This window comes from Hipposideros armiger, unplaced genomic scaffold, assembly GCF_001890085.2.
Source record: "Hipposideros armiger isolate ML-2016 unplaced genomic scaffold, ASM189008v1 scaffold_548, whole genome shotgun sequence".
Lineage (NCBI taxonomy): Eukaryota > Metazoa > Chordata > Mammalia > Chiroptera > Hipposideridae > Hipposideros > Hipposideros armiger.
In genome coordinates this window covers 630,834-649,591 of record NW_017731898.1, presented here as the reverse complement: position 1 = coordinate 649,591, position 18,758 = coordinate 630,834, and the positions used below count along the sequence as shown (strand labels likewise).

Below are 18,758 nucleotides of genomic sequence, written 5' to 3'. Positions count from 1 at the left end.
ATAAGGAACATTTTTCTATCTCCCTCCTATGTCCTTCATATTTTGAGGTTAGCAGAGAGAAATGCAGCTCAAGGAATTTGGAGGAGGTAAGAGTGATCTGCTCGCCAACTGATGAAGCAGAACTATAACAGAAAAATGGATGAACTTCCTTAGAAGGGAACCTCTCTGTAAATTGAAATTTGCCAAGCACTTAGGCTGGGAAATAGGGTAACCTATAGAGGTTCCTTTCCAAACTTCTCCACTTTCTCACCCCATCTAGCTCATCAGACCCTCTTACTGAAGACAATATATGGGGCGCAAAAAGCTCATCCTCAGGAATGTCTCTTCCCAGCTGGGTCCCAGGAGCCACACAATCAGTAGCTGCAATGCACCAGAACCAGTAAACAGGGCGGGTCCCTACCCACTGACAATTCTGCTGCCCAGGTGCCACCTGGTGGTGATAAGCAGTAAAATGGGTAACCGGAAAAAGGATGGCCATTTGTTAGAAGAAATGTCTAATGAGCATTTCCTGGATTCGCAATCTGCATTTATATATAAACTACGATTGCCTCCTAAGGGTCGAAGGCAGTAATCTGGCCCCAGACCACTCTCCAAGATGGAAGGGGCAATAGGACTGGAGATTTCCTTTGTATTATTCCTAGCAAGTTACAGCAAATAGTGGTCCCATTGTTGGATGGCTCTATCATTAGAACTTTTTTATACCGAGTCTGGAGTCAGACTGCCTGAATAGATTCCTGGCTCCATTCCTTACTAGCTGTGGAAGCCTGAGCTGATTTATCTCTTTAAGCCTGCTTTCTCCTCTGCAAAATAGTTACAATACTACTACTCATCATGTCAATGAGATATTGCATGTAAACTGCCTTGCACAGTGCCTTACCTTCTGTTAAGTACTCAGTAAATGTTAGCTATTATTCTAGAATTCCCTGTTTATTTCCTATGCAGCAAGACAGGGCCTTTTCTCCATTGGGCAGCCCTTTAGATATTTGAAGACATCTATTGGTTCTCCCCTCAGTCTTCTCAATTTTTCTTTCAGCTGACCCCCTAGTTTGTCAATGGCCCTTTTTAAAAATTACATTTAGAAGAACACACAAATACTTTAGGAGTGGTTCCACTCAGACAGACATGGAGGAACTGCTATATTTACAATGAATGACTATGGCTCTGTTACCCTGATGGAGCTCCTAGAACATAGCAGGCTCTCAGTATTTATGAATTGACCTAAGGACTAAGATTTTAATTTGTAGCCAATTGGGAGTCCCAGGTTGTTCTCATTTGAATTATTGCTAAAGTAGATCTCTGCATTTGTTCCTTAGACAGGCTCAAGCAATTTTTTAGGGGGAGGGTCAATCCAAATTGATCCATATTGACCCCTTGGATTAATTTAGTCAATCTAAGTTACATACACTTTCAATATTACTTAGTACTTGTGTTACTGTTGATAACAGAGCTGTTCATATTTTTATACAAGCTTTTTTTAAAAAATAAAACATAGCCCTTGGGTATATCACTAGAGACTAGAAATTTCTCTAACATGAATGCACTAATCAACATTTACTAGGCACAAATGTTGTTTGGATTCCACCAAACTCTACTGCTAATTGACCCATAATTATTCTTTTATCTGTAATGACTTAGCCGGTGAGAAAGAGGAAAACAGCTCCTAACATCTGGGAACTGGCCTGACAGAGGAAGGCTTTGTTTGGAGTTGTTGGGGGCTGACCTGGGCTCACAGGTAGGAAATGGTGCTCTCCTGTTGAACACAGTCTAACAAAACAGCAACATAGGACAAGGGCACTCAGTAACTGTGATGAAGTGAGGCAAAAAACAAGATCACTTCACAATTTTGTTTAAGCACAAAACAAGGTGAGTGTGCAAACCACAAAATAGCAAACATCCCCCTCGCCCATCTAAAGAGTGACTGGTGCTTCATTACCAATTAAGAGCTTGCTTCACTCTAGTCTGCCCTTTTTATAGATAAGATAAAGATACCCAATCATAGAATTATCCCTGCTTTCCTGACAGCACCCAATCCAGAGTGAAGCCTCACTTCCTTAAACCTTCCCCCAAATCAATTAATCAAAGTCCAAGTCCTGTAACTCCTTTCTAACACCCTCTTGCTGAGCCACCATGGTTCCCCCTGGCATGCTCTCTCCATCACTGCAATGAGCATTAAGCCCAACTACAGTTGTATTCCTGGTAGTCTTCAGCTAGAGTATATTAATAACGGACATATAATTTGTACAGTTTCCTAAATCTACCTCTTTAGAGATACTTGGCAAAAAGAAAATAAAGTTAGTGTGTCAGCATTTGGCTGGGACAAATTCATGTTGGCATCTATGATCACACTTGTCTCTAAATGCTCATAAACTCTCTCTTTTAATAATCCAGAATTGTGCCAGAAAACCAACAGTTAGCTTATCAAGGTGTGGTTTCTAAAAAATGCACAAATAATATTTCAGTATTTGCCCATTTTTAGTCTTTAGACCCTTTTTTTCCGACCGGCCTTGACCTAGCCCATCATCTTCCAAATCCAGGTATAACCTGAGTGATTAACCGGACATGAGAACAGGAGGTAGCAAGAGATATATTGGGGGGAGAACAACCCAGGGTCACTTTCTCTACCCCCAAATCCACTGTCCCATTAGAGTAGACAGCTGAATTGTTTCCCCTATATCAGCCATGAACTGAGGAACTGAGGTTTGGCTATTGGGACCCTCAGCCTTACTGATTCTTAATTGGGTTTAAAACCTCTGTGGTCCTATGTGGAAGCAGAGGGAAAAAAGGGATGAACCCTGAGAATCGTGTCCCAGAACTCTCCTTTTCTCAGCACCTCCCAAGCCTTGAAGCCTTAAGGCATTCGTAACTGAGGAATGGATGGGATAGGAAGGGCATGAACTGCCATCAATAACTAACAGAGTAACCGCCACCACCCTGCTCTATTTGAATAAGGGAAAGATCTGTCAATACATATCCCATTTCCGTTTCCCAGCACATCCACCCTCCTTAGTACCTGTCTCCCTAAATGACCCTAGGAGCCCTGGTTACTAAGGCAACCTGGGAACAGTACATGCAGATAGAAACCAGAACAGATGGGACTATTTTTAAACTAGACTAAGTGGCTCCAATGCTTTTACCCCACAAAGTGCCTTCCCCAAAGTCCCATTTGGTCTTGTTCTGGGTCCCTACCCTTCTTCACTGGCCTGCGTCCCACCTTATTCAAGTTCTGTGAGCATGGAGTCTTTATCCCATTTTGGCATGACATCTATTTACTGCTCCCATCTTCCACACAGGATATCTAAGCAAGTTTTCACTGCCTCCGTTTGTTAAAAATAATTGTTTTTTTATTTCTTTGGAAAGTGGTGGGCCCTGCCTTATGGATTTCCAGGCCAAGCCAAGGTCATGAATGCTCCCCTAGTCTTTGGGCTGGAGTACTATGGTCCCCGCCTTCCCACGGGCCCAGGAGCAGTTCCTGTATTGTCCAACTTAACTGGGTCCCAAATTGTCTGAAGGCTCCTATCAGGCCTTCTAAGCTCCTGGTCACCCACTTCCCAATCTTTCCTGGCTTTCCCTCTGGGTGGGATATTTTTTTCTTCCAAAGCCAGTGCTGGAACCTGTGCTGTGCAGAAGAGAGGACAAGACCAGGTATGTCCCCAACTTCCCATCAGGGGACATACAGCCCCTCAATCAGTCCTTCCTCTCTGCTGGCTTCAGTCTGCACTCCTATGCAAGCCCCCTCTGTGAGGCTTGAAGGAAGATGGACAAGAGGACCCTCATAAAAGGGAGGTGAGAGAAAACCCACCAGCTCAACCCCTTCTCAGAAGCAAACTCCTTGTAGTCTCTTGTCCTAGTTCTTGAATGAGCCCTTCAGACAGGGCTTGAGAGAGCTAGGCGAGTGGATGGGAAAGGGCCCCTCGACCCCAGCCCTGGGATGCTATACCAGGGGAGTGTCCATTAGCCCCATCAGTGTGGCATTGCTGTGATACGCATGCTCTGGGAAGCGATGGGATAAGTCACCATGGGAGTGGTGGTGTGGCTCATTGTGATTCCTGCCAGGGGCTGGGCCATCGATACGGCCACAGGGGCCACAGATACAGCCACAGGAGCCATGGAGACAGGTGGGGGTGCCATTCCCTGGGCAATTGTTTGAGCCAGAGCTGCTGACAGTGGTGTGATCTCTGGGTTCAAGTGTGGGGGTGGGGGTGGTGGAGCAGCAGGAGGTGCAGCATTAGTTGGGGGAGCAGCTGGAGCTCCAGCGGGGGCCACCAGTTCTTGCTGAGACACGGGGCGAGGCTGTAAAGCCTGGCTGCTGAGAGTAGTGTGAGTCTGGGCAATGCCATGGTTAAAAGTGGCAACAGTGCCCACAGTAGGGGCCAGAGTCTGCTCAGTCGCTGGTGCAGTGGAGCTCAGGGTCATGACCTTGGCCTGATTTCGGAACTGGGCATTTTGTTCCAGGAGTACCTCATTGGTAGCCAGAAGGTTGCTGACCTGCTTCTTTAGCTCCTCTACCCGCTTCCTGAGCATGGCATTCTCCTCCTCTAGCAGTCTGCACTCCACCCCTCGGGGTGGAGCTAGGCTATAGTCATACGATTCAAAATGGGGGCCATCTGGGGGGCAGCATCCACCTCGCCGGCGCTTGGGGCCTGGCTCATGGTCCTCAAAGCCCCTGTCAGGGAGGTCGTAAATATCATAGAGGTCATGACGTCGTCCTGGGGGGACTGGGCCTGTTGAGCCCCCACCACCGGTGCCTCCTCCGCCCCGAGCATCAAACTCAAAGTCCCGTTGTAGGTGACGGAACTTGCACTTGGCTCCTCTTTGACAGTCACCCTTGAGAAAGTCCCGGCAGATAGGGACCTCCTCCTTGCCATTTGGTAGGTCAGCTGGAGAAAGGCCCAGGCCAGCTGCCACTTTCTGCCTCAGCCGAGGGGGAAGCTCTCCTGTCTTCTTATAGCCGTCCTCATCCTCCTTGGAGCCATGGATGAATCGGCAGTTTGGGCGACTACATTCCTTGTTCTGGAAGTCATGGCAGAAGATGAACTCATTTTTGCTTACCCCCAAGTTGGATACCTCACTCATGTCTGGGTGGCGATAGCGACAACGCTTGCCTCGCTTGCACACATTCCTCAGGAAGTCTCTACAGATGGCATCTGAGCTGGCCCCGCCACTGCCTGCCCCTGTCCCACTGGCCTCCTCGCTGCCACCGCTTCCAGGGCCTCCACCGCTGCTCCCAGTGCCGTTGGCATAGCTGTCCCGTTCAGGCATCCTGGTCCCTCCTAACTCAGGGCTTTCTTCCTTTTCTTGCCACCCTTGGTGACCACTAGGAAAGAGGAGAACTGTGTCAAACAGGAGTCTTCCAGAGAGGCCACACTCTTCTTAAGTATAGAGTAGGCAGTCTGGCAAGAGGCAGGACAGGGAGGCAATGGTTTTGGAGATGGAGAATCTCAGGGATGAGAATTCAGCCTGGACTGGCTGGCTTGTCATAAGTCCCGCCTAGGCCTTTGTGCACCTGGTCAGGGTCAGAATGATTCACACTTGCCTGGCTAATGGAGAAGGGAGGGAGCTCACTAATGATGACCGGCCAAGGAGGGGGCAGGGAGAGATAGTATTGGATTTTATTACTCCTATGAACTGACCTTATTAAAGTTGCGGAAGTGAAATTAAAACTGCTGTCGGTGTCTGAATAGTTTAGGAGAAGACTGGGAATCATGGCCAAGGTGGGCTGGGCTGGTGAGCTACTAGGACTGTGGATAATGAGATACTGGTGACAAAACTTCCCTTAAACCCTTTTCCACGGGATTTCAGGTGAGGGCTCTGTGAAGTATATTATCTCTAGACCCAGGAAATCCGGAGTGAAGAGACTTGTGTCACCAGCTTGAGGTCAGTCCCTAAACCTGTCATTTTTTTTAGTATTCTCTCCCAGCTCACCACCGCTATCAACCCCAATGTGGTCAGCCCCCTTTCCTCCATTTCAGGGGAAAAGTTCTACAGTTATAGAAGCTCCACTTATAGATTCCAAAGGACAAAACCATTTGTGACAAGGTCAAGGCGGGAGGAAGGAGTTAATTTCATAGGAACAAGTGACCTTACTTTGCCCATTCTATCCCCTCCTAACCCTCCATGGGAAGATACCATTGACATCAAACCACACCATTCACACCCCATAAAGATCCTCTTTATTTATAGACTCTATAAAAGCTTTTTAAGTCTCATCTTTCCCAAGAGAGCTCTGGAATGTCAGTCCACTGCCCTGGTTCTAGCCCTCCCCTCACCCCACCCCCCACAAGACTGTGAGTCCCTGCTACCACGTGTCTGACCTCCTAAGCTTTTCCTAGGCAGTGTTTAGGCTCCCCCTGCTGTTCAAATAGGAAAACTTCATATATTGTTTCCCCTTGAGTATAAGGAAATCTTTCCAATTTCCCTGGCCTTCACCTCCCCCCAACCATCCACCCCATTGCCTAGACGTTGCCTCCAGATCGCTCTAAAATGATCCAAATAGAGGCCAGAGTTACAAGACAAGCTGTAAAAGGAGAGGGGTTTTCTTCCTCCAAAGGGAGATAATCCCAGAATAATAGAATCAATCCAGGAAGAGTGGTAAATGATACAAACTTTTACTAAAAGGGGAATGAGCTGGTGAAAAATAAATGCCACTATCCAAGCCTGACCCACGTTGCAAGTCCCACCAGAGTAGATAATCAGATATGATACTCCTCCCACCCAACTCTCCCAGGATAGCTCAATACCTGAGGTAGCTCAGGTGAAGTCCGGGGCTCCTGTGGGTCTCCACCTCCACATCACTGCTGGGTTCTGAACAGGAAAAAAACAGAGACTTGGGTGGGAGAAAGGATAAGAATGGAGGACTATAGGGTGATTGTTACAAGAAAGACTGACAAAATGGCAAAAGCTCTGGGCACATCAAGATTTCCTCAGGGTTCCAACTGAGCTTCACCGGTCAAAGGGAGAAGTTGCGAGCAAGAAGAGTAAGGGGTAGAACTAATTTGGAGAGCCTAGGAGGATGGGTTGGAAGACCAGCTCTGAGTGAACAAAAGTGAGGGGAGCCCTGCCTCAAGTTGGAGGAGGATGTGGGGGTCAGAGCCCGACCTAGGGTTGGAGTTAGGAACTCCGAATGGGGAGCCGTGCAAGGACAGCAACTGACAGTGCGGCGGGATGACAGACTAGACTTGGAGGCGGTGATTATCAAGCTTCGCAACACCCCAGAGTTTGCGAAAAAAGTCCTAGGAGTTTCCCACAGCAAATCTAGTTTGGCAAGTTCTGTGCAGTGCCACAGAGCTCAGCAATGGGCCAGGTGAGTAGGACACCAAGGAAGTACGAAGTGAAACAGGGAGAGGGACTCCAGATGACATCAAGCTGAGGGGATGGGCAGGGCTGTGACGTCACGGAGCAGGCGTTTGCTCGCGAAGCGGGGTCAGTCAGAAAAAGGGCTCGGCCCTGGGGCACGAGGAAGAACCAGCTCGGTCCTGGGGGGCCTTGTGTAGCCCGGCCGAGCCCAGCCGCTGGGCCGGCCCCGACTCCTCCCCTCCGGGCGCGGCCTCCACCTAAGTCTCCCGCCTCCCTCACCTGCCGCCGCCGCCGTAGTTGCTGCTGCCGCCTGCCGGTCCTCTAGCTTCGACAAAGAACTGCCTACTCTGTAGCCCTTCCGCTTCCTGCGGAAGAAACGACGCTCTAGCCACCAGACCCGGAACTATACTCTATGGTGTGTGAAGTACTGGCGCAAGCCACAGGAAGTCCCAGCAAGCTTTGCGTGTCACCATGGTAACCCAACAGAACAGCATAGTGAAGGCCCCAAAAAGCGTAATTTAAGTAGGCCAAGACAGGGACGGAACCACGGTTTATCCCTAACCACCTCGACATCTGTCCCCAGGCGTCCATTACATCCTTTTCAGGATGGCCGACCCATACTTTTTACTTAACTCCCGAGGGCCGGGTACCCGATGTTGGCTAGGGGTGTAATAAACACTGCCCCCCCGCTCCCCCATGTAGCCTAACAAGGGCAGACAGGATCACCAGCCAATGGAACCATAAAAACCACAAAACACAAATTTTCTTCAGCTAACAGCAGATGATTTATTGTACACGTTACATTCAGCCACAACTAAGAACAAAACTTGTCCAGAATATCACAGGTCCAGAGCAAAGGACGGTTTTTGTACGAGAAAAGTGCGTCTCTCAAGATGGTCGTGGGGAACAGATGGCAATGTATGTTCTAGATCCATTGAGAAGTCCTAGACATTAGGCATGCAAGTCCAACAATTCGTTCCAGTGTCCCTGGCCTCTGGCTTTCCTCATTTCTGCTCCCGTGGCTTCCATGGGTGCACAAGCTAGCGGTTTACTTGGACCTCTGCCTCATCTTTCTTCTTTTGCGCTTCAGCCTGAAAAGCAGACACGGGAATACACTTCCTGCCCACTAGCCCGAGGTTCAGTCTTTCCCTCCCATCTTAAATATGCATACAACACGCAGGGTAATAAAACAATCATGTACTACATTCTACTGTCTTGTGTCCAATCCCTGGCTCTGACAACTCAATGCTCAAAACATTTTCCACCTTAAGTTCACCATATGTTCCTCCCAACTTTTGTCCCAAGGCACGCTCGCTCCACTTCCCTCCTCCCGTGCCAGCCAAGTTTCAACATACCTGCGCATTCGCTTCTTCCTCCACTGGCAACAGATCGTAACCAGAGGCAAGGAATAAGACAAAAGGTCATTAGTTTTAGAAACAGGATCAGAGATATGAAGAAAATTATTTAGAACCAGGCAAATTCTTGACCAAATATGAGGGTTTAGTCTCAGTAATTACATCAACAATTTGGCTTCCCAACCCAAGTAAACACCGAATCCCGCGCGCGCTCTTCCACTCCCCCACCCCCACTCTCCGCACAACATTTACCCAACCACCTCCGCTTCTCCCCACACTATCCTTCCTCTCCTATTAGGTCTTGGGTACCCTTGAGAATCCATCGGTTCAGGGAACCATGGCGGACTTCCCTTGCCTGGGTCTCCACCCCCAGCCATCCATTCGTGCAGCCTCAGCTCACTACCAGGCACTGCTTACCTTGGCTCTCATGGCGCGGAGGTATCTACGGGTAAAGAGAAAAAGGTTACAGTTAGTTTGCCGTAACGATGATAAGAGCAGAGACCAGATGTTAATGGATTGTACTCGAAATCCGCACACAAGCCACACACTCACCCAAGAAGATGACGCTAAGGCCGAGAGAGAGCTAAGCACCCGCCTACCGCCATTTAAGGGAGCACTCAGTGTCGTCACTTCCCTTGTCTCGCCCTACCTCCCCCCCAGGGGCGGGGCCGCCCAAGGGGAATAACAATGGTTTCCGGCCCTTCTCAGGTACCTGATAAGTGATTTAGTTTTCTTGGAAAGTGGTATTTTGAATTTGAGTTACAAGATTCCCCGTCCCGTTTTATTATGAGGACATTGTATTATTTAAACGTGAGCACCTATTTCCAGTATGGGACCTAGAGGGGCAGACAACTAAGATAACGACTTCCGTCTTCCCTCTCATTGCTTCTTGGGAGTTGCAGTTTCCTGGCGACACCCTCCATTTTATTATGAATGGGTGCAGGCTGCACAAAAATTTATTTTGCTGGTTTGCCTTATTTTCCAAACTAAATTGCTGCAGGGAGAGTCCAAAGGTCCTAAGGTTCCAGAACATGGAAGAATGTAAAGTTGGGGAGTTAAGTAAGCTGTCATACTACGAAAAAAAAAAAAGTATTTTAAAGTTTCCAACTGTGGTCTTTCCCCACAGTGCCTGAAGCATGTCACTAGGTTCCTGGCTAACAAATTTGGTGTTAAAGTTCCTAGTCTCAGGGTATAAACAGGTCAGAAGCACTTGGTAAACAAATAAGATACCCAAAGATTTGGTTACAATGAACAAGTTATGAAGAATGGAAAAGAATCCTTAACCACTGACTTCACCTTAATCACTTTGATACTTGTTTTTATAATCCCTCCTTTGTGGTGGTTTCCCTTTATACTTTATTCAGTAACATGTTACCTTTTAACTGTTAAAAGGTACCAGTTACCTTTTAAAAGTTACCTTTTACCTAAAAACAAGGTTTTTAAAACTTGGGGCCCTTGTTTCAAGTGCTTAAGAAGTTCTAGTATATTCACCATCAGACTATAACAAGTCTTTGAAAACCCTAGCAGAATTATTTTATATCAAGTCCCCCAGGATTTCACCTGTTGATTGCCCACTAGTCTATAAGCTCTTATGAAGAGTCCTGTGGTTTGTTCACTGTAGTATCTCCAGGTCAGCATCCCTCACCTGTACGGTGTAATCAATCTCAAATCTAAGAAACTACTCATCTCAGGCTGGCCCTGAAAAATTGCGTAACACTCAAGGTATTCTTCCTGGCTTCCTAAGTCAGGATAAACACTTGTATTTTTTTGCAGTATACATTAAATGTGCTAATCCTGAACAAATGGTCAGCAGCAAGGTTGATGTTTTTACTTTAGAAAATTAAATCAAATTCACATGGAAAATGTACTCTATTTTAATTCAGAGAACCCAGGATTTATGTTTTTGGGTTGGGAAGTACCTGTGTTTTTTTTTTTTTTTAGCTGAGCCATCCCGCCACCTGTTGGCAGCTCACGGCTGCTCAGCTCGGGCTGACTCGAACCACTGTTGCTCAGAGCTCAAACTCTTGAGCGAGCTCTTAACCAACTGAGCCACTCAGCCGGCCCTGGGAAGTACTTGTTTTAAAGGTAAAACATAAGGACAGAAAAACAGCTCCAAGTGATCATTTCAACTGACACTCCCCACCACTTCCATCAAATAAGAGTAGCAAAGGCACATGATTATGAGCAAATCCAAATTTATTTTAACACCATGTCATTTTCAATGTGTTTAAAAACCTCATAAGTTAGTGGGAGCTCTAGTTCCCTGGGACAGCATGCCAGAGGTACTGAAATTCGTCACCTTTCTCTCCAAACCCCTAGCAATTCATCCAATTCAAGTCCATAGCTTCAGAAAGCCAGGAGTTGTCTCTTCAGTCTGCTCCTCTGGTTCCTGGTCTTTCTTTCAAGGGAGGGAGGTCAAAATATTTCAAACAGGAACAAAACCACAGTTGAGGTTCCAGCTCAGGTTTGTAAGATGGAGCAAGGGAAGACCCCACTGACTCCAAAGAATTGGACAGGTTGAAATGGATTCCTCCTTTACAGCTTTGTGGGGAGAAGGGGGGAAGAGTCCTGCAGAACAAAAATGACTAAAAAGATTTACAAATGAGGATCCATTTCATAGACGAGAATCCCTTGATAAGTGCAGGCTCCAGCTCCTAAAAATGGGAGGGGCCTGACCAGACAGTCTGGATCAGAAAAGGAATCTGCCACATGTGAATAAAAACAATCTGAAGAACAGTTTCTATTTTGAGGCCAGATAAAGTACTTGGGGAGAGTGGCAAAAGAGAGGAACAAGTCCCAAAAGATGGAAAAACGCTGCCATCGGAGTGTATAAAAAAATTTCAGCTGAATATTTAGTGGTGGTGGCTACTTCAGCCTCCTCTTCCCTGTTCTACTGTAGGGCCATAAACCTTGACCAAGCAGAGAGTGGTAGAAAAAGGCTACAAAGAGGGGCTTGAAGACGATGGATTTTGACTCCTCATTTTATTATTCAATTTCTCTTTTCAATTTAAAGTAGTCTTCGGTGGCTGGGAAGCCTGGCCTCCCAAGACCAGTCAGTTGGAGCTGGTTGTTGTTGGAAGGGGGTTGGGTTAGGGGACTGGGATGGGGGCAGGGAGACCCCTGCTCTGCTGGTGGTCCTGGGTGGAGAAGACAACTGCACTTCAGAGCCTGGGGTGTGGTGGGAAGGGGATGAGGCAGGAGCAGCAAGCTGGGGAGATGGGACCCACCTCAGTCCCCAGCTTCATTCTCTTCTAATGTTTCCCCACTGGTGGCATTCTCTGCAGTCTTGGAAGCCTATATTCATGTAAAGAAGGAGACTTATTAGTTTCCAACACCTCGGGGTAGTGTCTGGGGGACCAAGGACAAAAATCCTAATTCTCTAGGTCAGGGCTGAGAAGGGGGAAAGGAAAATAAGGATATACAGAAATCTACACCCTACCACAACCCAGAGAAATGGAATAAAGAGGGATCACGTTTGCCCTGCCAAGGAGGGATGATCATAAGATACCTTCTTTTTTTTCTTTTTCTGGGTTTTCCGACTTGCAGAACTCTGGAGAAGGGCCTGGAAAATAGGAGGAAGGAAAACCAATTTTGAAAAATGTGGAGGAAATAATCTCACTCTCAATATTGTAGCTCTTTTCAGAACTTTGCTGACATTTAGTTCTCCTTCTCAGGACAGATGCCACATGCTCACAGCTTTCCATTCCACACTAACCTTTAGCTCTGCATCCTGGACCTCCATCTCAGACTTGTAAAGGTCAGGCTCAAAGGGACCACTGGTTATCCGCATGGGGCCATTGGGCATGAGCAGAACTGTAAATTTAAACTGGGCAACAAATTCACCTATGGGAGAGAGAAGTGTTTTAATAATATGTCCCTTGTCATACTCTTTTTTTGTAAGCTATGGTATAGGGAAGGAGAAGACCAAATAACCAGGGATGCCAAAGTGAAACTCTTTTTAGAACTCACCCTCCTTCTCATAGAGAACATTAAATGGTTGCAGCAGTTCATGTTTGGCACACTCCACCACACCCATCCGGGCCTTCTTCTCATCTTCAAATGCTCTGGGTAGGCGAGGACAAATACAGGTATCCTTAACTCCCTATCAAGTCTTACCATTTTGGTCACATTTTTATTTTTCCTTTTTTTATTTTTTAATCATTGCTCATGTTTTTAAACAGCTCCTACCCTCAGGCAGAAATCATGCATAGGATTACTTTTACCTTCCCTTCAATAAAAGGGAGATGGGGAGAATAAGAGAACGTGTGCATGCAGGCTGGAGCTACAAGTCTAGGCAGGAGGGGAGGAGGGAGGGATGGAGGAGGAAAAAAGGGTTCCTGGGTGTGTGGTCTATGAATCAGACTGATTCCAAGTCCTGTCTTTGTTAAGTGCAGTATACCTTAAAGTAAATGGCATGGCATCAAAACGCCTTTCGACCTCACTGAAGAAGGCACGTGAAGTTTTCATTTTCAGGCCATATTGTTTAGAAGGATCTCGTTTGTAAATGGTGGTTCTCTGTCCTGCATCCTTGGCCTAAAAGAGTAAGTTAGGTCACATTTGTTCCGGTGCTCTTGGAACACACTCCTCTTTGCTAGCTCTGGTAAACTCTCCTCACCTTGCCCTCTCCTGAGCTAACGAGAACATCCACAGCATATACTTCATGTACTTCAAATTCAGCTTTCTCATGGTCCTTCCTAAAATGAATAGAAAAGGAACCATAAAGAGCAATAAGTAGTTACTGGAGTTTGGAGCAGAAGGTGGCCGAGATTAGGCTGGGAGTATGGAAGAAAAAATTTATGACTAGTCTGATATAGTGGAAGGTGAAGGGTGGGATTGGCACCTACTTCTGCTGGTCTGTGGGATTCTGGATAATGGTTTTCTCTCCATCAATGACATGCTGCTTCAATTGGTGTGATAGCATACCTGTAGATAGGACAGAGCCTATGGTACCAGCCATCTAGAATCCCAAAAGGTTTCCAAACCCACCCACCTAAGTAGTTTGATGGGGCAGGAAACGAGAGAAAAGTTGCCTGGCTATGGAGACCCAGGACACTGAAGTTTTTGGCTTACAATGTGCTAGAGCCAGGAAGGATCCTCAAGGGAGGAAGAACCTTAATTCTGCTAAGTCACTTGTACTTAGATCCTCAACCCTGTTATCTGAGGTCTCACCTTCTATTGGCGTGCAATTAAATGAGTGGGCAACTTTGTTCCAGGCTTCTGTCACTTGTGTGTTCTAGAAGTACAAAATCAAAAGGTGAGATACCAGGAGCTAATAAGTTCTCTACCACGAGAATAAGAAGCATAAAAGACCTGAGAATTCTAATATGCTCCATCAAGTACAATGATTCTCACTGGTTTTTCAGATCATAGCTCTATCATCCCTACAACCTAAACAGACCTTACATTTGCATAGCCTTTTACAAAGTGCTTTCACAAAGATGGTCTAATTAGACAATTCTGGAATATGAGGAAACTGAGGCTCAGAAAGGTTAAATGATTTGCCCAGGGTTAAACCAGTTAACCAAAAGAAACTGGTATAAACCCAGGTTTCATGATGGTAAGTTTGGTGTTTATTCCATTATAGCTGGCATTCTAACCTGTTGAGAAGGGACAGCAAACTCTTATTTTCCCCTTCTTACCTCTTTCAAACATGATCTGATCCTTACCTCAGCTATAGGTAAAAGTTCTTGGACAAAAAGAAGTGAACAACTAATCACAGCTAATATTATTAAACTATGTGCTAGGTACTGTGATAATCACTTTACATGGATCATCGCAACCATCACAACAACCCTATGAGATGACGAAATTTTACAGATGACAAAATTTGAACTCAAAGTTTGTTTGTTTTTTTAGCTAAGCCATCCTGCCACTTGTTGGCAGCTCAGCAGCAGCTCAGCTCAGGCTGGGAATCGAACTGGTGACTGTGTTGCTAAGAGCTCACACTCTTGACCGAGTTCTTAACCAACTGAGCCACTCGGCTGGCCCTCGAAGTTATTTTTAAATAGTAGGAGGTGGCAACAAGGTGAGAACCCAGAAAGTCTGATGTCATAGTTATATAATAGCCACTAGACAACATTACCTTCTAGTGAAGATACACAAAAGTAAGTATATAAAGAAAAATAATCAATATGCAAATAACAGTTAACACAAGTGTTTACTGTGTGCCCGGCATTTTCAAGCGCTTTATAACAGCTCTATGAAGTAGTATTATTGTAAGAGGATTAAGCGAAAATGATACAATTAATTATCAATGGGTATGAACTACAAACTGATTAATAAAAGTATAAACAAGAAAGCACAGAAGAGGAGCAAGAAAAGACAATAAGTATTAAACAGGTCTTTGGAAATTTAAGTATTAGAGAAATGTCTCCACTGATAGTCTAATATGCTAAATTGTATTAAATCACCAAGTTTATGATCCCTGCCTGGGCTTCCTAATATTGTCTCGCAAGGTACAGAACAAACTTTTGGCCTCTTTGCCACCAGTTTACTATTACTTTTGTTTTATAACCTTTTAAAATTTAGTTTTAAAATACACCTGTGTTTTAAGCTATCTACCTCAAATTATTTTTGGGGAAAGACACACATCAAAACATGAAAAAGGTAGGCTCCATATATCCCCATACACCATACAGGGTTAACTGCTGTTTAGTATTAAGCTCTTTAGTTCCTGCCTCTTCTCTTACAGAAATCCCATCTGAAGTAGTAACTAATTTAAAAAAGCTGTTTGTTTTATAAAGGGGCTGTGGACAAAGTTGGCAGCTCAATCTAAAATAGCTGTAGATGCCTAGTGCAGCTTTGGCTCTATCAAGCTTTGGGGCTGGACTAAACAGCTTACCTGGTTTCCAGGTTTGACCAGGCGTAGGGCAGCTTCAGCACAAAGATGAGCTGCCTTAATGACATCTGCTTTCCTCCCTGTTACTTGGGTCCCCTGTAGATAAGGAAATGCAATCAGTGTCTTCTTGGAAAGTTCTTTAACTCAGTTGGTTATTCAATTAATATCTGTGTGCCCACTATGCAAGGTAAGCCAATGAACAGGAGAGAAATCACCCTTTTTCCTTTATTTCTCTAGAGACTCTCTCAAAACTCACTTGGGGCTAAGAAGCATGCAGCAGTGCACCCTCACAGGCTGAACAGAGTTCAAAGTAGGCCACCTACCTGAGCTATATCAACCACAAAAGTGTGAGCCACATTAGCGATGAAGCCATCCACATGGACCCCAAGGTCACTGACAAGCAAGAGCAGAGTACAGCATTAACAACTGGGACTATGTAAAAGCTTAGGAAAAAGACAAGTGCTCTAAAGTGGTTTAAGCTTACATTTTTACCAAGTCACCTTCCTTGAGAATATAATCCTGGTCGCTCTTCAAAGGGGAGAAGTGACATACACAGTTATTTACTGAAATGCTGGTGGGAAAGGCAATACCTGTAAAGAGAGAATCATCAGCCTTACTGCCTTGCCCTCTCTTGGAGCCCTATTGCCTCTCAGACAAATGGAAGGATTTTCTTCAGGGTCTTGCCTAAGTTTAATCAGTTTGGATTGGGTAGGAAACTGCTTATAACCCACGTGCCATTCCAAACTTCCAAATATTTCAACCAGAGCTGGGGAGAGAGTTGCATCATTATGACAAACAGGACCGAATAAGGGTCAAACTTGGGAAAGTAGTGGGGATTGATTTTTTTACCTTTCTTCATTTCTTTTTCTTTCTTGAAAATTTTCCCCGTCTCTTCCATAATCATGGCATCACCTTTCTCACACAAGCTCAGTACCGACACACCTGAGCAGGATGCTTCCACCAAAGACCGAAGTACCCCTGGGGACAGAACCCCACCATGTCAGTCCTGCATGTGTTGTCTCAGTTACAATCCAAGCAATACCGAGGAGTTGGACCCAGAATTTCTAATATTCCCTAGTGCCACTCCCCTTAAGGCTGAATGAGGGAACAAGTTTTGCCTCTTGAAATGTACCTATCTTTAATCTCTAAATTTCTACTTTCCTTTCCTAAAATAAAGAAGTCAACAGTCCCTTTCCCTCCTATATGTGATAACTGGGTGTATACAATCTGTCTCCCTAGGCTAGGGGGACTTTCCAAAGATGGTGCCTGTGGTGTGGTAGGACAGAATCATGAACTTCAAGGGGGTCCTCACCAAGGTATCCCACATACATGCAAAGCAGACCAAAAGAAATTTATAGGCGTCAGAGACAACAGGAAGGTAGGCACAGAATTGCTGACTCCAAGCTGATGCATTGTGAAATGCTACCTTCTCCCTTTTCAGACACCCCAATTAGGAGTTAGCAACTCAATTATGTAGATTTATTTCCTCACAAACAAGTGTATAAGCCAAGGGGACTTAATCTAAGGGCCCTGGGTTTCAGCTGGCTCATGGCTTATAACTTTTAGCAGATCATAAAAACGTATGTGACCCAAAAGAGTTCTAAACTGTTATCTGCAATCACAAGTGCTTCAGAAGTTCTAAACTGCAAAAGTTTTTTTCTGATTCAAACAACTAATAAAAATGGGTAACAGACTAAATGTCCATTACGTTATAAAGCTTCTCCATGGCCCATCGTGAACTTTAGGTTTGATTTTTGTGATCTAAGTTTTGGTGATTCTCTGGAAGCCTGAAACTCATGTTTTCAGCCATAGGACCAGAGGCATTCTAAATACCTATCTTTACTGTCAAAAGCATTTAAAAGCCCAAAGATGAGCACTTTCTGTCCTCTCAACTGGGTTTTAAATCGGAAAGGTGAATTGGAAATAGAGAAAATAGACAGTGAGACATCTGTCTAGTGGCAGACAGCTGCTGAGAGAATCAGAGCAGTCCTAATAAGGATGACTTCTGAGATCCTAAAATCAGTTCCCCCACCCCCTTCCAGTACTATTCACAAGTTTGTCTAGTTGGGGTGAGGACCTCAAACACATTTCTAGAGTTGTCAAGCCCGAGATCAAATACGAAGGCTAAGGAAGGCTATCTGCACAGATTGACGGTAGTAATGAATAACCTCAAGAAAAGCCACATATATCTCAGAGGGTGTGAGGAACTCTGGGGGTGACTTCCAATGGTCCTAGAGCTGGCCCAAGAGCAGAATGGGGCCCCCACCAGGGAAAGACTTGAAGTAAAGAACGAAAGACTTCAACAAAGCACGTGGTAGAGAAGCTGGTGTCAGGGACGGTAAGCGGAGGAAGAAGGCAGCCAGCGATCAGCACAAGGCAACACGTGCCGGCTCCACTCCTGACGCCCCGAGAGCCGCGACAAAATAGAGGGGCGCTTCCGTCGCCAACATCTGGGCGCTTCCTTTTCGAGGTGGCCTCGTCGCTGCCAGAATTAGAAGGGGCGGAGATCCGGACCAAAGGGTGAGGGGCAGGAGATGAGCCTTGCCTCCTTACTGACGTCCTAGGGTCCGCGACGGCCAGAGACCCTGCTCTGAGCTCTTCCCCGTCACCGGCCCGCACCTCCAGACTCCAGCACAGGCCTGGACGCTCAGGTCCCAGGCGCGACACGGAGTCTTCCTACCACGCCACCCACAGCGGACCGGCGCGGGGCCCTCAGTAGCTCACTCCGCTTGACCCCACCGCTCCAACCCCTCCGGGGCCAGCCCAGTACCGTCCCCCTTGCCTCTCCCTCTCAGCCTAGATCCCCGGACCCCTGAGGCCGCACTCACGGTTGGCGATGTCGCCCCCCATCTTATACTTGGTCACGACCAGGTCCTCGGCGATAGTTTGCTCCTGCTGCTCGTCCTCGCCCGACATCTTCCCGCCACCACCACCACTGCAGCCTCGTCCCCCCGAGCTGCCGCCTCTGTCTCCCTCCCTAGCCACAGGCTGTGGCCAGAGCCCCTTCGATTCGCGAAGAGAGCGCGAGCGAAAGCGCGAGCAAGCAAGGGAGCGGGCGGGAGGGCAAAAGCGAGAAGGTACGAGCGCGCGGGCTGAGGCGCAGGGCACGCTGGGACAACGAGTCCTTTCCGCAGCCAACCTCTAGCCTCCCTCGTGGACTTGTGAACTACAACTCCCAGCCTGCCTTTCGCGCCCCTAAGCCAGGCCCTGGGGCCTTGCCCTCCGAGGGCCTCGCACGCTGGAATCGCCGGGCACGCTGGGAAGGGTCAGGC

The 18,758-nt window shown here is 46.5% G+C and overlaps 2 protein-coding genes and 1 long non-coding RNA gene across 4 annotated transcripts; all 3 read right to left on the bottom strand.

The window, feature by feature from the left end:
• Positions 1 to 2,357: 2,357 nt before the first annotated feature.
• Positions 2,358 to 7,663, bottom strand: ZC3H10 (zinc finger CCCH-type containing 10). Of its 2 annotated transcripts, none has more exons than XM_019669138.1 (3): positions 7,573 to 7,663; positions 6,738 to 6,801; positions 2,358 to 5,314 (listed from the first exon to the last, which is right to left on the bottom strand). In XM_019669138.1, exon 3 carries the CDS (start codon positions 5,257 to 5,259, stop codon positions 3,961 to 3,963), a length of 1,299 nt encoding a protein of 432 aa, XP_019524683.1. In that variant the 5' UTR covers positions 5,260 to 5,314; positions 6,738 to 6,801; positions 7,573 to 7,663; the 3' UTR covers positions 2,358 to 3,960. The 2 variants fall into 2 exon arrangements, with proteins under 2 accessions (XP_019524683.1, XP_019524684.1); XM_019669139.1 differs by lacking the exon at positions 7,573 to 7,663 and adding an exon at positions 7,096 to 7,451.
• A 396-nt stretch (positions 7,664 to 8,059) lies between these two features.
• On the bottom strand, positions 8,060 to 9,280 carry LOC109396848 (uncharacterized). The gene is made up of 4 exons (XR_002126927.1): positions 9,201 to 9,280; positions 9,066 to 9,090; positions 8,649 to 8,671; positions 8,060 to 8,384 (listed from the first exon to the last, which is right to left on the bottom strand). It is a non-coding gene; the product is annotated as an uncharacterized LOC109396848 (long non-coding RNA).
• A 1,546-nt stretch (positions 9,281 to 10,826) lies between these two features.
• Positions 10,827 to 18,591, bottom strand: PA2G4 (proliferation-associated 2G4). The gene is made up of 13 exons (XM_019669155.1): positions 18,315 to 18,591; positions 16,336 to 16,464; positions 15,971 to 16,076; positions 15,810 to 15,879; positions 15,490 to 15,582; positions 13,818 to 13,881; positions 13,493 to 13,571; positions 13,264 to 13,342; positions 13,048 to 13,181; positions 12,618 to 12,712; positions 12,364 to 12,491; positions 12,157 to 12,210; positions 10,827 to 11,942 (listed from the first exon to the last, which is right to left on the bottom strand). The coding sequence occupies exons 1-13, from the start codon at positions 18,400 to 18,402 to the stop codon at positions 11,877 to 11,879; spliced, it is 1,185 nt and encodes a 394-aa protein (XP_019524700.1). The 5' UTR covers positions 18,403 to 18,591; the 3' UTR covers positions 10,827 to 11,876.
• Between the last annotated feature and the right edge of the window lie 167 nt (positions 18,592 to 18,758).